Raw genomic sequence first — 15163 nt, 5'->3', positions numbered from 1 at the left:
TGCAGGCAGTGTCATCACCATCATCATCATCATAGGCAGTCCCTCGGAATCGAGGAAGACTTGCTTCCACTCCTGAAGTGATTTCTTTGGTGGCTGAACAGTCCAATACAAGAGCCACAGATTCTGTCACAGGTGGGACAGATAGTCGTTGAGGGAAAGGGTGGGTGGGACTGGTTTGCCTCACGTTCTTTCCGCTGCCTGCGCTTGATTTCTGCATGCTCTCAGCGATGAGACTCGAGGTGCTCAGCGCCCTCTCGGATGCACTTCCTCCACTTAGGGCAGTCTTTGGCCAGGGACTCCCAGGTGTCAGTGGGGATGTCGCACTTTATCAGGGAGGCTTTGAGGGTGTCCTTGTAATGTTTCCGCTGCCCACCTTTGGCTTGTTTACCGTGAAGGAGCTCCACATAGAACACTTGCTCTGGGAGTCTCGTATCTGGCATGCGAACTACGTGGCCTGCCCAGCGAAGCTGATCGAATATGGTCAGTGCTTCAATGCTGGGGATGTTAGCCTGGGTGATGTCACTGACATTGGTGTGCCTGTCCTCCCAGGGGATTTGTAGGATCTTGCGGAGACATTGTTGCTGATATATCTCCAGCGACTTGAGGTATCTTCTCTACATCGTCCATGCCTCTGAGCCATTCAGGAGGGTGAGTATTACTACAGCCCTGTAGACCCATGAGCTTAGTGGTAGATTTGAGGGCCTGGTCTTCAAACACTCTTTTCCTCAGATGGTCGAAGACTGCACTGGCACACTGGAGGCAGTGTTGAATCTCCGCATCAATGTCTGCTTTTGTTGATAAGAGGCTCCTGCGATATGGGAAATGGTCCACGTTGTCGAGGACCGCTCCATGGATCTTGATGACTGGGGGGCAGTGCTGTGCAGCGAAGACAGACTGGTGGAGGACCTTTGTCTTACGGATGTTTAGCGTAAGACCCATGCTTTCGTATGCCTCAGTAAATACATCAACTATATCCTGGAGTTCAGCCACAGAATGTGCGCAGATGCAGGTGTCATCTGCCTACTGTAGCTCAACGACAGAGATTGGGGTGATCTTGGACCTGATCTGGAGGCAGATTAGGTTAAACAGCTTACCACTGGTTCTGTAGTTTAGTTCCACTCCAGCAGGGAGCTTGTTGACTGTGAGGTGGAGCATGGCAGCGAGGAAGATTGAGAAGAGGGTTGGAGCTATAACGCAGCCCTGTTGGACCCCAGTCTGGATGTGGATTGGGTCTGTAATGGATCCGTTGGTAAGGATCATGACCTGCATGTTGTCGTGGAGCAGGCGAAGTATGTTGACAAACGTTTGGGGGCATCCGAAATGGAGGACACTCCATAGACCCTCGCGGTTGGAAGTGGCAAAGGCCATGTATAAGGACTGGCGCTGCCCTCTGCATTTTTCCTGCAGCTGTCGCGCTGCAAAGATCATGTCCGTTGTGCCCCGTAGGGGACAAAATCCACACTGTGACTCCGGGAGGAGCTTCTTGGCCACAGGAAGAGGACAGTTGAGGAGAACTCTAGCAACAACTTTCCCAGTGGCTGATGGCAGGGAGGTTCCTCTATGATTGCCGCAGTTGGACTTCTCTCCTTTTTTAAAAATGGTCATGAACACGGCTTCTCTGAGATCTCCCAGCATGCTCTCCACCCTCCAGATGAAAGCGATGAGGTTATGTATCCGCGCCAACAGCACCTATCCACCATACTTTAGCGCCTCAGCAGGGATACCATCCAATCCCGTAGCCTTGTTATTCTTGAGCTGTTTTATGGTTTTTCCTACCTCGTTCAACATTGGGGTTTGACTGAGATGGTGGTGGGTCACATGCTGCGGGATGGAGTCGAGAACACTCGAGTCAAAGACCGAGTCTTGATTGAGGAGGTCTTCGAAGTGCTCCTTCCAGCGGACCCTGACAGCCTCAGTGTCCTTGATGAGTGTTTCCATTCTTGGCCAGCAGTGGGGTGGGGCCTTGGGAGTTTGGACCATAGGTAGCCTTGACTACGATGAAGAATCCTCGCATATCATGGCTGTCGGCTAGTTGTTGCATCTCCTGTGCTTTCTCCATCCACCACCTGTTCTTTTGGTCCCGGGTTTTTTGTTGGACCTCAACCTTGAACCCTCTGTAATGTTGCTTTGCTGCTCCCGATTTGGGTTGTTGCTTGAGGCTTAGAAATGCTCTGCGCTTGTGATCTATTAGTTCTTGGATCTCCTGATCATTCTTATCAAACCAGTCCTGATGTTTTCTGGTTGAGTGACCAAGTGTCTCTTCACAGGCACTGGTTATGGAGGCCTGGAAGGCAGACCAAGTGCTGTGGGCATTCAGCATCTCAGGGTCATCAAGGCACGCCAGGTTAGCTATGAGGCACTGGCTGTATAGGGTTCTCTTAGCTGGGTCTTTAAGTGCCCCGGCATTGACTTTTTTGTGGCACTGCTTCTGCTGTCCCCTCCGCTTTGGGGCGATGTTAATGTCGATGATGGATTAGATTAGGCGGTGGTCCATCCAGCAGTCATCAGCTCCTGTCATGGCACGGATGATGCGCACATCCTTGCGATCCCTGGCTCAGATGCTGAAATAGTCGAGAAGGTGCCAGTATTTGGAGCGAGGGTGTTGACACAATGCCTTATATTTGTCCCTCTGGTGATGAAAAGTTCATGCTCTAGACATTTTGTTGGGAGTAGGGTACCGCTGGAGTTGACTTTCCCCACCCCCTCTCTGCCAATCACGCTTCCCCAGAGGGCTGTGTCTTTGCCGACCTTGGTGTTAAAGTCACCTAGGAGGATCAATTTGTCGCCCGCGGGAATGCGGGACAGGGATGTTTCGAGGTTGGAATAATAACCATCTTTGGTCTCATCCATTGCCTCGAGTGTTGGGGCGTACGCACTGATGACTGTGGTGCATTAGTTCCGGGATAGGGTGAGTCGAAGAATCATGGGACGTTCGTTTACCCCTCAGCGGGAGTCTTTGAGGCGGTCGACCAGCTCATTTTTGATGGCGAAGCCGACTCGGTGAAGGCGACGTTCTTCCTCTGATTTCCCTTTCCAGAAAAAGGTGTAACCGCCACCTTGTTCCTTGAGCTGGCCTTCCCCTGCTTGTCGGGTCTCGCTTAGGGTGGCGATGTCGATGTCAAAGCATCTAAGTTCCCGGGCAACTATAGCGGCATGGCATTCCGGCCTGTCGCTGTTGGAGTTGTCCATGAGGGTCCTGGCATTCCAGGTCTCAAACTTCATGTTAACGAAGTGGAAGGTGCCTGTGCGTGAGTTCTTTTAACGTGGGGTGGCCGTTGCACACCGGCAACCACACGGGCTTAGATGAACAAGGTCTTGATCCAGTGGCAAGGGGATCCAAGACGACTGGAGACCAGGGACTGCTGTATGAGCCTAATTATCCACGACGAGATGTTGGCTGCATGTGGTTAATAATTGAATAGGCTTCTCTGCTCTATGGAATCTGAATGTGTAGATCTAATCAATATTGCATTCAATTATTAGCAATGCACAAGACCTTTTTTTAATGGTTTTAGATTATCACCCCCATTTTAAGATACTTATTTGTCCCATCTTCCCTTTAGATCTCCTTACATCTTGCAGTACCAATTGAGGGTGTATACATGAGGACAGAGTTGGCTAAAGTGGACTGGGAAAATAGATTAAAGTATGGGACGGTTGATGAGCAGTGGCAGACATTTAAGGAGATATTTCATAACTTGCAACAAAAATATATCCCAATGAGAAGGAAAGACTGTAAGATGAGGGATAACCATCCATGGTTAACTAAGAAAATAAGAACATAAGAACATAAGAAATAGGAGAAGGAATAGGCCAAACTGCCCTTCGAGCCAGCTCCACCATTTAATACGATCATGGCTGATCCGATCATGGACTTAGGTCCACTTCCTTGCCTGCTCCCCATAACCTCTTAATCCATTCTCTACCTTTCTCAGCCTTAAATATAATCAGAGACTCAGCATCCACAGCCCACTGGGGCAGAGAATTCCAACATTCACAACTTTCTGATGAAGAAACTCCTCCTCATCTCTGTCTTAAATGACCTACCGCTTATCCTGAGACGATGCCCCCTAGCTCTAGGGACTCCAGCCTCTCAGCATCTATCCTGTCATAAATTGCAACAAAAATATATCCCAATGAGAAGGAAAGACTGTAAGAGAAGGGATAACCATCCGTGGCTAACTAAGGAAATAAGGGATGGTATCAAATTGAAAACAAGGGCATACAATGTGGCCAAGACTAGTTGGAGGCCAGAGGATTGGGAAACTTTTAAAAATCAGCAAAGAACAACTAAAAGAATGATAAAGAGAGAGAAGATAGATTATGAAAGTAAACTAGCACTAAGTAAAAAAAACAGATAGTAAGAGTTTCTACAGGTACATAAAATGGAAAAGATTGGCTAAAGTAAATGTTGGTCCCCGAGAGGATGAGACTGGAGAATTAATAATGGAGAACAGGGAAATGGCGGAGACGTTGAACAAATATTTTGTATCCGTCTTCACGGTAGAAGACACTAAAAACATCCCAATAATGTATAATCAAGGGGCTATAGGGAGGAAGGAACTTAATACAATCACTATCACTAATGAAGTAGTACTCAGTACAATAATGGGACTAAAGGTGGACAAGTCTCTTGGACCTAATGGCTTACATTATAGGGCCTTAAGAGAAGTGACTGCAGAGATAGTGGATGCATTGGTTGTAATCTACAAAATTCCCTGGATTCTGGGGCGTTCCCAGCGGATTGGAAAACTACAAATGTAACTAACGCCCCTATTTAAAAAAGGAGGCAGACAAAAAGCAGGAAACTATAAACCAGTTAGCCTAACATCTATCGTTGGAAAAATGCTGGAGTCCATTATTAAGGAAGCAGTAGCCGGACATTTGGAAAAACATAATTCAATTATGCAGAGTCAGCATAGTTTTATGAAAGGGGAATCATGTTTGACAAATTTGCTGGAGTACAGAGAGACCTGGGGGTCCTTGTGCATGAAACACAAAAAGTTGGTATGCAGGTACAACAAGTAATCAGGAAGGCAAATGGAATATTGGCCTTTATTGCAAGGGGGATAGAGTATAAAAGCAGAGAAGCCCTGCTATAACTGTACGGGTTATTGGTGAGGCCACACCTCGAGTACTGGGTACAGTTTTGGTCTCCTTATTTAAGGAAGGATATACTTGCATTGGAGGCTGTTCAGAGAAGGTTCACGAGGTTGATTCCGGAGATGAGGGGGTTGACTTATGAAGATAGGTTGAGTAGGTTGGGCCTATACACATTGGAGTTCAGAAGAATGATAGGTGATCTTATCGAAATGTATAAGATAATGAGGGGTCTCGACAAGGTGGATGCAGAGAGGATATTTCCACTCATAGGGGAAACTAAAACTTGGGGACATAGTCTCAGAATAAGGGGCTGACCATTTAAAACTGAGGAAGAATTTCTTCTCTGAGGGTTGTAAATCTATGGAATTCTCTGCCCCAGAGAGCTGTGGAGGCTGGGTCATTGAATATATTTAAGGTAGAGATAGACAGATTTTTGAGCGATAAGGGAATATAAGGTTATGGGGAGCGGGCAGGGAAATGGAGCTGAGTCCATGATCAGATCAGCCATGATCTTATTAAATGGCGGGCAGGCTTGAGGGGCAAAATAGCCTACTCCTGCTCCTATTTCTTATGTTCTTATGTTATGAAGCTTCTGTTAAAAGTGGTTATTGATCCAGCAATTATGGAGTAGCCCATTGTGACTCTCTTTCCAATTTTCCCTCTGTGATAAATATCCAGTTTTGACTAGCATCTCTCTAATGCCACAGCCACATTTGGGAAACTTCCATATAGAGAATTGCAGGTGAAAACCTATCTCCTATTGTTCCATTACTTAGTGTATTAGTGCATCAGTATATTGTATCATCATGCTGCTCAATATTTTAAATGAATATTAAAACATTTACACTGAGAATCATCAAAACAGTCCCTGGAATAGTCTCTGGTTTTGAAAATGCTTTACAATGAGCAGACTAAAGTATTGATAATGAGTGAATGATTAATGGTTCCTTCATTTATCTTCTACTGTTTCTTTTCCAGGCTAGTTAACCTGATTTACAATGGAAAAACTGCTTTTTTATCTGCTGTTAATTGGCACGACGGTGAAGGCCCAGGTCTGTCCCAAGCGTTGCGTCTGTCAGAATCTGTCTCCAAACCTTGCAACTCTTTGTGCCAAAAAAGGACTTCTCTTTATCCCACCAAACATTGACAGAAGGACAGTAGAGCTACGTTTGGGAGATAATTTCATTACAATCATTAAAAGAAAAGACTTTGCTAACATGACCAGCCTGGTTGACCTTACCTTGTCAAGGAATACAATAAATTATGTTGCACCACAAGCATTTGCTGACCTGCGCAATCTGCGGGCCTTACATTTGAACAGCAACAGACTAACCCAGATTACAAATGACATATTTAGTGGACTTTCAAACCTTCACCATTTAGTAGTTAATAACAATCAACTAATTGACATTTCCTTTGAAGCTTTTAATGATATTTTATTGTCTCTTGAAGAGTTGGATGTATCCTATAATAATTTAAAATCTATTCCCTGGGAAGCAGTTCAGAAGATGGTCAACTTGCATACATTCAGCATGGACCATAACATGATTGAACAAATTGATGAGGGGACCTTCTCACATCTTCACAAGTTGACCCGATTGGATATGACATCTAATAAATTGCGGAAGCTCCCACCTGATCCATTATTCACCAGAGCTCAGGTATTAGCCCACTCCGGGCTTTTGAACCCACCAAGTTTTACATTAAGTTTTGGAGGGAATCCCTTGCATTGCAACTGCGAGTTGCTCTGGCTGCGCCGTCTTTCAAGGGAGGATGATCTGGAGACCTGTGCCTCACCTCCACATTTAACAGGCCGATACTTTTGGTCGATTCCAGAAGAAGAGTTTATCTGTGATCAACCTCTCATTACTCGCTATACACATGAGCTCAGAGTTTTGGAAGGCCAACGTGCGACATTGAAGTGCAAGGCCATCGGGGACCCAGATCCCTCCATCCACTGGACTTCACCTGAAGGCAAGCTCATATCAAATTCATCGCGGACAGCCTTATATAATAATGGAACCCTAGACATCCTCATAACTACTGTCAAAGATACAGGCACTTTCACCTGCATTGCTTCAAATGCTGCTGGAGAAACCACTGCAGTGGTGGAACTTCATATAATCAAACTCCCGCATTTAGTCAACAGTACAAAGCACATTCATGAGCCTGATCCTGGCTCATCGGACATTTCTACTTCCACTAAATCTGGTTCAAACACTAGTAATAGTGTTAGTGACACTAAGGCCAAACCAGAAAAGAGGGTGGCAGTTGCTGAAACATCATCGTCATCTGCACTTATTAAATTTAATTTGCAACATAATATCCCTGGTATTCGTATGTTCCAGATTCAGTATAATGGTTCTTATGATGACTCGCTTGTCTACAGGTAAGTCATATAAACTGTTTCTGCGTCCTAGTTTAGTACTTAATCCATTAGTCCTATATTGATTTTGTTAATGCAGTGTTTTATTATGGTAGATGACTGGAGGTGAAACCATTGTCACATTACAGCTTCATGTGAGCTTTGTAAGGATATGGTCAATTATTAATGCGATGTTTTCCTTTGCATGGTAATAAACAAGCAAGAGTAAAGCGCTTATAATATCATATTGATTCTTAATACTGTAACATAATCTTACTTTCTTTTGTGCATGCTGGTACATCACAGTTCAAGTCTGTCTGCAAACGGTTGGTTGTTGTGTGATGGCACTTAAAAAAACTGCAAAAGACACTTCAGATTAAGACATCCAAAATCAATTGGACTGTGACTTCCTCAGTAATTGATCTGTTTCCTTTGTAGTTTGCTTTCATGTACATTAAAATATTGTTTTTTGGGCTGGGAACATGTTTCAACATTTCCCTTTCAACTTCAAATTATAGAGTATCTTTTTTAAGAAAATCAGCATTCTGGTAATATGATTTGCAGGTCTGCTAATGAGTTTTGCAAGTTCTATTAATGTACAGTAAGATGCAGCTATGACCACAACTAAGTGTGGTTATTTCCCTTGAGACAACTGCATGTGACTTTAAGTTTTCAGTTATAGTAACAAAAATAGTGCTTTTTTTGCTATTTAAGAGAAAAGAACTATTTAAATGTGTGCTAATGTGAGTCCACATATTGTCCCTCAGAATGATTCCTTCCACAAGCAAAACATTCCTTGTCACTAACTTGGCTGCAGGAACACAATATGACTTATGTGTCTTGGCGATCTACGATGATGGAATCACCTCCCTCACAGCTACAAGGGTTGTCGGCTGCATACAGTTTACCACAGACCAGGATTACGTTCGCTGCCATTTTATGCCATCTCAGTTTCTGGGAGGAACCATGATAATTATAATAGGTGGAATTATCGTGGCCTCTGTGTTAGTTTTCATTATCATTCTTATGATTAGATACAAGGTGTGCAACAATAATGACCCACACAAGATGACAAAGGTCAGTAATGTCTACTCTCAGACAAATGGAGCTCATTTGCAAATGTGTGGCGGAATATTACCCGACTCAAATTCTAAAGTCATCATGGGACATGAAGAGAACACACAGTATCATAAAGATGCCAGTAACAACAAAACGCAACCGTCAGATTCTGCCGTGAGCCAGGACTGTGCTACCACTACCTCCATCATGCCACCTGATTGGACTACAGGTCTTAGTGCTTCTCAACAGCTGAAAAGAAAGGCTGGTCCAAAGTCAAGTGTCGAAACACCAATGGAAGCTTTCACCAATGTCGATTCGCCCAAAAAGAAAAGGGAAAATACTGCCATTTTACAGAAGCCCCCTTGTGCTCTAATTTCCTTGAAAGAGACTCCCACTTTTAGACGAGCACAATCCAAGTCCATCAAATATCTTACTCTGCCAACGGAAACAAGCAGAGCTAAGCGGAGATACTCACTCAATGGAGATTTATCAGAGTATCAAATCTATACTCATTCACAAAAGATTAGCAGCCTGTGGTCAAAAAGGAGCATGTCAATGAATGGGATGTTATTACAGTTGGAAAACTCTGATGCTGATAGTGGGAAAGCCACCTTCTCAAGTTCTGAGTGGATAATGGAAAGCACCGTGTGACATTTTAAATATGTTACAGTGAAGGAACACTGCCTTGTAACAGTTTGGGAATTCTATGCTTATCTTTCTGTTTGATGGCATTTCCAGCAAGGTAGTAATGGAACTGGCTCATGCACGCAATTCTTTGATAGAAATCAGCAGGCAGCACTGAAAGACATGAAGGTAAAGCACGAATTAGCACCAGTGCCTTATCCTGCTTTAGGATTGGCTTTCTGGTTCTGGAGTATGGGGATAAATGAGTGAAAACGTTTTCACAGAAGCCTTTGACTAAGGAAATATGGTTTCCTGCATCTTAAAGAAAAAAGCCTATTTATGGACTACTTAATAAATTGATATTTTTTAAAAATTGAGCTGTATGTTTCTTTTCAGTGACAATGGTAAATGCCTTTTGTTTTCAGGCAAATGCTGTACAGAAAAAAAACAACTCTGTGTTGTTATGTTGTGTACAATAAAGGATTAAATAAGTATACTCGGCCAGTGTTAGTACAATGAATAGCTGTTATATGTGCAATTAGGCAGGGCCTGAAAATTGTGGTTGCCCAGTCAAGACTGGTAGAGATACTCCATACTGCCAGCTAAATAATCTAAAATGATTGAACTTCCATAATAAGGGTGCCACTGCTGTATCAGAAAAAGTAATGGTTGTGGTAATGTAATCTTTGCATTTAAATCAAGTATTCATAGTCTGACTACCACTCAAAGGAGCCATTAAATGAAAATATTGCCACTCAAAGGAGCTGCATTAAGGCCAGCTACTGAATTGCTTTCAACTGGTTCTAATGCTATTTTGGTGAATTTATCCTAACACACAAAAGTACACAAAGAAAACTGTGTAATCTAGAAAGGCAAGAATCTGAAAAACAGATTTATTTAACCTTATACCAGGCCAATCATTAAAATAGACCAACATTTTTACAAAACACATTACTATAGTGTGACGTTTGAAGAACCCAACTGCTAAAGTAAGTATTTACCTGGTAGAGATAAGCAAATAGACAGAATTTCAGATTAATGGGCTGGTGTGATCGGAGCTAAAACCCAGCCAAACTCAGTCACAGTTCTGAGCCATTTAACTACAGGGATAAATTCTATAGTGTTAGTGGAAACTCTATGCCAAGTTTTTCCGCAAGTGTGGGATTGTATTTCTTGTCAAAGAACGGGAAAATCCATTTTTCAAGAAATCCAAAATCCGAAGCGGCTCAGACCACAACTAACCGACCCAGTTAGTGAAGGGTTTGAGCTGATGTCGTGCTCACTCCTATTATCTGGTTAACATTTTTAGACTCCTTTTAACATATGCAATTTGTAAAAACAGTGAAGCACACATTGTATCATGACCTAACCTGATAGAAACACTTAAGATAGTCAGTCCATCCAAGGATTTTACAAGGAGTGTTTTCTAACATGTTGCAGCAGAGTAGCGATGAACCTGGTTTTATTTTATCAGGAAGGTTTCCCAGACCTGTCAAATTCACTCATTTCAATAAAAAGTATAACCTGTTTCTATGTGTTTCGCTCTTTGAAAATAAACTTTAGATATTTAAATGGGTTTGTAAGCTGTCTGACTTTTTGTGTTTGTAAGCTCTTCTGGACATAGAGGTTGTGCAGTGAAATCTTATAGAACACTTGTGTATTGAAACTAGCTGTAACAAACCATCCAGCCAGCCCAGGAAATGAATTCATGATTCAAACTTGTTGCTTCAGGAGACCAGCTGTCTATAAAGACCATCTCAAAGGTAGTTGTTAGAAAATGCTTTCACTGTGCCTATCAGTATCTTGGGTATATTTTCTTTTGTCCTTGGAGTAACAACTGTTGTTTGAAGTATAGATGTTTTCAGTTCTCTGTACATTTTGAATGCCGACCGTTCTAAGCTAAAATCTCAAAACTGCGCAATCAAATGAATCATTCACTGCATTCAATCAATAAAATAAAAGATGTGTCCTTGTTATATTTTACTTTGAAATTGAAGTCCATCGAGATTTGAAGGAACCAGCTTTTAATATTCTAACTGTTTTCCATTATGAGTCACTTACTGTAGTGATCATATCTATTTGCTCGCCAAGGTTCAGATGACAATCTCTACATCAACAGCAAAAATCAGAATTTGTTTTTCTTTTCCCCTATGTTTTTCAGGTAGTGTTCTAGGTATCCACCTGAAAAAGCTGTTCTGAAAACTGGCTGAAAATCAGTTTCCTTTCCTTCCCTTTCACAGCCTGCCCAGAGGGGTACCAGGCTGCCTGTTGGCGGCCCAGCCAAACCCATGGGCAGAATTATCAGCCCGACATGGCAGTTGGCCGACAAAACAAATTAAGATGGAGGCTACGGCAGTAGGCCCTCCCCTTCAATGGCAACCGCATTAACATTTTCAGCACACTCCAGCACGGTGCACTGGCAGAAAAAGCTGCCGATGGCACCGAGTGGCGGTGGCAAGATTTTCTCCGTGGAATTTTGCGATCGGGGGGGGGAACATCAGCGGTGCATGCTCTGATGATGTATTTAGGATGGATCAGCAGCAGCAGAGCAGTAATAGGGGGAGCGGGTCACCACTGGGATAACGCAAGAGCGGAATTTTCAAAATGGTGACCATTCCACAAAACATCGGCGGCCATTCCACTCCACAGCGTGGCCGTTGATTTCCAGCGGTAACAGGCCTTAAGGGAAGGGGCAAATTTTGGCCCCTTAGTATTCTGCCCTATTGCATCCAAGCACCTCAATGTGCTGTGTGGTAAACTGTTTCTCAAAACTGAAGATAAATTCCTGTCTTATTATTGTTTGAAAACTCACAATTTTTGATTTTTCTCCTGCAATTTTTTTTCGTTAGAGATGACTGAGCAAAAGAATAAGCAAATGCCATAATAGCTAGAAAAGTTAGAATGTTTGGTCTGGTAAATTACCAAAGAGATAGGCAACATCTGCAGCATAAAAGATTGATCAGCATGTTCATGCGAATGCTTTGTGTGATAGAAGTGATTAAATTAGTCTGCAAAGTATTCAGGGTTAAGATCATTTATAATTTTCCAACTGATGTTTTTAGGTGTTTGGAGCATTTATTTTGCCATTGGTTAGCCACTGTTCATATCAAGCACCCCAGTATAGATATAGATATATTAGTACCACAGGAAGTCCTTACAGCCTTTCTTACTGCATCAATGTGTTTTATTTTTCCATATCAGCTATATTTATCTTTGAGTCAGGCTGCTTCTTTCATGCCAATTTGTGGGTAGTTTTGCACTGTGATCTCATGCCAGCTAAGAACTGGATCAAGCCTAGCCTTATCTTATGTATAATTCTTACAGTCAGAGAGAACAGATACTCATCCCATGAGTCCGGACTGGATTTGAACCAAGATGAAAAATGAAAGGATAGTGTGCAATCATACTATATCACTGAGGATTCTATTAAGAATTGCAAGTCACTTGTTTGTCAAGGACAATAATTGTGGACTATTTGGCACAAATTAAGTGGAGGAACAAAAGATTTAGCAGCATAATTTGTTTAATGCTTCTCCTGGAACCTGTGTTTAATCCAGCCCAAATGAAATAAAACATTTTTTTTACACTGCTAATGTCTTTGAGTGATATGACCTTATCTCAATCCAGGTCCCAACTCAGCAACATGATTCAGCATTAGTTGAGCAACTCATTTTGAAAGGCCACATAGACATGCAATTGTGAATTGGAAAGGACATGGGTGTTATTTACATGGTACTTAGGCACATCAAAGCCGTGTAGATGAGCTCCATGTTGCATCTGAACAGTTTTGTAACTGACCACATTGTGTTGCCTAATCTTGTCACTCAATGCACAGTTTAATTTTCTGGACTGTCACCTTCACAAATATTATCTGGCACACAACAACAACAGCAACTTTTATTTATATAGAGCTTTTAGTGTAGTAAAACATCTCAAGTAACACGCATAAACAATTTTAGAGTCAGTGAGCAATGTTTAATTTTAACTTTTTTACATTTGTGGCTTTGATAGCAAAGGGTATGTCTGAAACATTGGGACTTAAATGTGATATGGCCAGCAGACATGGGACATAATAGTTGGCATGCTCTGATTGTACATCTATTCACGTCGGTTTATCATCATCATCATAGGCAGTCCCTTGGAATCGAGGAAGACTTGCTTCCACTCTTAAAATGAGTCCTTAGGTAGCTGAACAAACCAATATGAGAACCACAGTCCCTGTCACAGGTGGAACAGATAGTCGTTGAAGGTAAGGGAAGGTGGGACAAGTTTGCTGCACGCTCTTTCCGCTGCCTGGGTGCTCAGCGCCCTCCTGGATGCACTTCCTCCACTTAGGGCGGACTTTGGCCAGGGACTCCCAGGTGTCAGTGGGGATGTTGCACTTTATCAGGGAGGCTTTGAGGGTGTCCTTGCAACGTTTCCTCTGCCCACCTTTGGCTTGTTTGCCGTGGATAAGTTCCGAGTAGAGCGCTTGCTTTTGGAGTCTCATGTCGGCATGCGGACAATGTGATCTGCCCAGCGGAGCTGATCAAGTGTGGTCAGTGCTGGGGGTGTTGGCCTGGTCGAGGACGCTAATGTTGGTGCATCGGTCTTCCCGGGGGATTTGTAGGATCTTGCTCCAGCAGCCACTGTTACTCATGCTCTTCATTGGCAGCTCGCCAAATAGGGGAGCAGCAAATCAAATGTCAATTACATCAGTTAAAAATAACCAGGACCTCTTAAAGTGGAGATATACTGTGACTGCAATCAGCTTCAATCTGAACACCAGTAAAATGGCAGGCAGAAGAGATGCGGAAGGAGTGCTTTTCAGATACTGATTTGAAGGTGTTGGTAGAGGAGGTTAGCAGGAGGAGTGAGTTCATTTTTCCACCCAGCGGCAGGAAAGTAATCTGGCAAGCTTCCCAGCAACAGTAGAAAGAGATGTCGGAGTAGGTCAGCACCAGAAGCATTGCTCCAAGAACCTGATACAATGTAGAAAAACATTTAATGACCGTACAAGATTACTAAGGTAAGATTCATAACTCATATCTCTCATTATTTTCTGTTTAGCCCTGAATTACTTGTGGCCTCAGCACTCACAACCCTTGCCTTCCCTGCTTCCAGCCAATTTCCTCCAATCATTGCAGCACTCTTCACTCCATCTCCTGCTGCTGTTACAGACATACTCTACCTGCTGCTGTATCACTTCTCATTTTGTTCACTTCCTCACACTTGTGCTATTTTTAATACACCAGCAATATTATTATACCCTATGTAATGTATTTGTGTCATGGGTTCTTGCTTAAGAATTCATAGCAACACATTGCTATTAAGAACTAGTTGGTTTATTAACAAAGGTTTAACAATCACATGACACATCCACTAGGTTCACAACTGCATACCTCATTGTGAATGACCTAGAACCAACTGACTGATTTAATTTAGTCTTGTGAATATCACATGACTGGCTAAGCCACTCAAATCTGTGAGCATACTCACAGGTGCATACATTACATTCACATCCTTACAGATCTCAACAGGCTAACACTACACACTCCTTTCTTGCAAGAGAAGCTGGCATAAAATCACAGGGAGCAAACAGCAACAAAAGGAGGCCAACCATCCTTACATGTCCTGTCTGGAAGAGGTCATCATGAACATTGTGGGCAGGACATGCATCCGGAATGCGGAGGCTGGAGAAAATATCCCACAGGGTTTTTGTCTAACTCAGCTTCTTTCTCTTCTCACTGAAATCTTACCCTCACGCTATGTATGACAAAGGGTGACTGCTTTTGGTAGCCACTCATCTATCTCCATTTAGGCTTGCCATTAACTATTAACCCTTGTCCCTCTCTTCCTTTACAGATCCTGAAACTTTGGAGGGCACAGTGGGAATGGAGGAACAGGAGGACAGCCCTCCAGAAGATGCAGAACCTTACCCAAGCAAGCGTCAGCTCAGAGACTGGCACCTAATGTTCCCCCTGTTTAATTTTGGGTGCACAGTCCATTCACAGTTTCACACATGCACGGAAT

The 15163-nt window shown here is 43.0% G+C and overlaps 1 protein-coding gene across 1 annotated transcript; it reads left to right on the top strand.

Moving 5' to 3' along the window:
* Nucleotides 1-6092: 6092 nt before the first annotated feature.
* Nucleotides 6093-9178, top strand: lrfn5a (leucine rich repeat and fibronectin type III domain containing 5a). Its single transcript, XM_070877460.1, has 2 exons — nucleotides 6093-7492; nucleotides 8236-9178. Exons 1-2 carry the CDS (start codon nucleotides 6102-6104, stop codon nucleotides 9176-9178), a joined length of 2334 nt encoding a protein of 777 aa, XP_070733561.1. The 5' UTR covers nucleotides 6093-6101.
* The last annotated feature ends 5985 nt before the right edge of the window (nucleotides 9179-15163 follow it).

The sequence above is a fragment of the Pristiophorus japonicus genome, chromosome 4 (assembly GCF_044704955.1).
Source record: "Pristiophorus japonicus isolate sPriJap1 chromosome 4, sPriJap1.hap1, whole genome shotgun sequence".
NCBI lineage: Eukaryota > Metazoa > Chordata > Chondrichthyes > Pristiophoridae > Pristiophorus > Pristiophorus japonicus.
The sequence above is the reverse complement of the archived record's forward strand: the minus strand, read 5'-3'. Positions and strand labels throughout refer to the sequence as shown.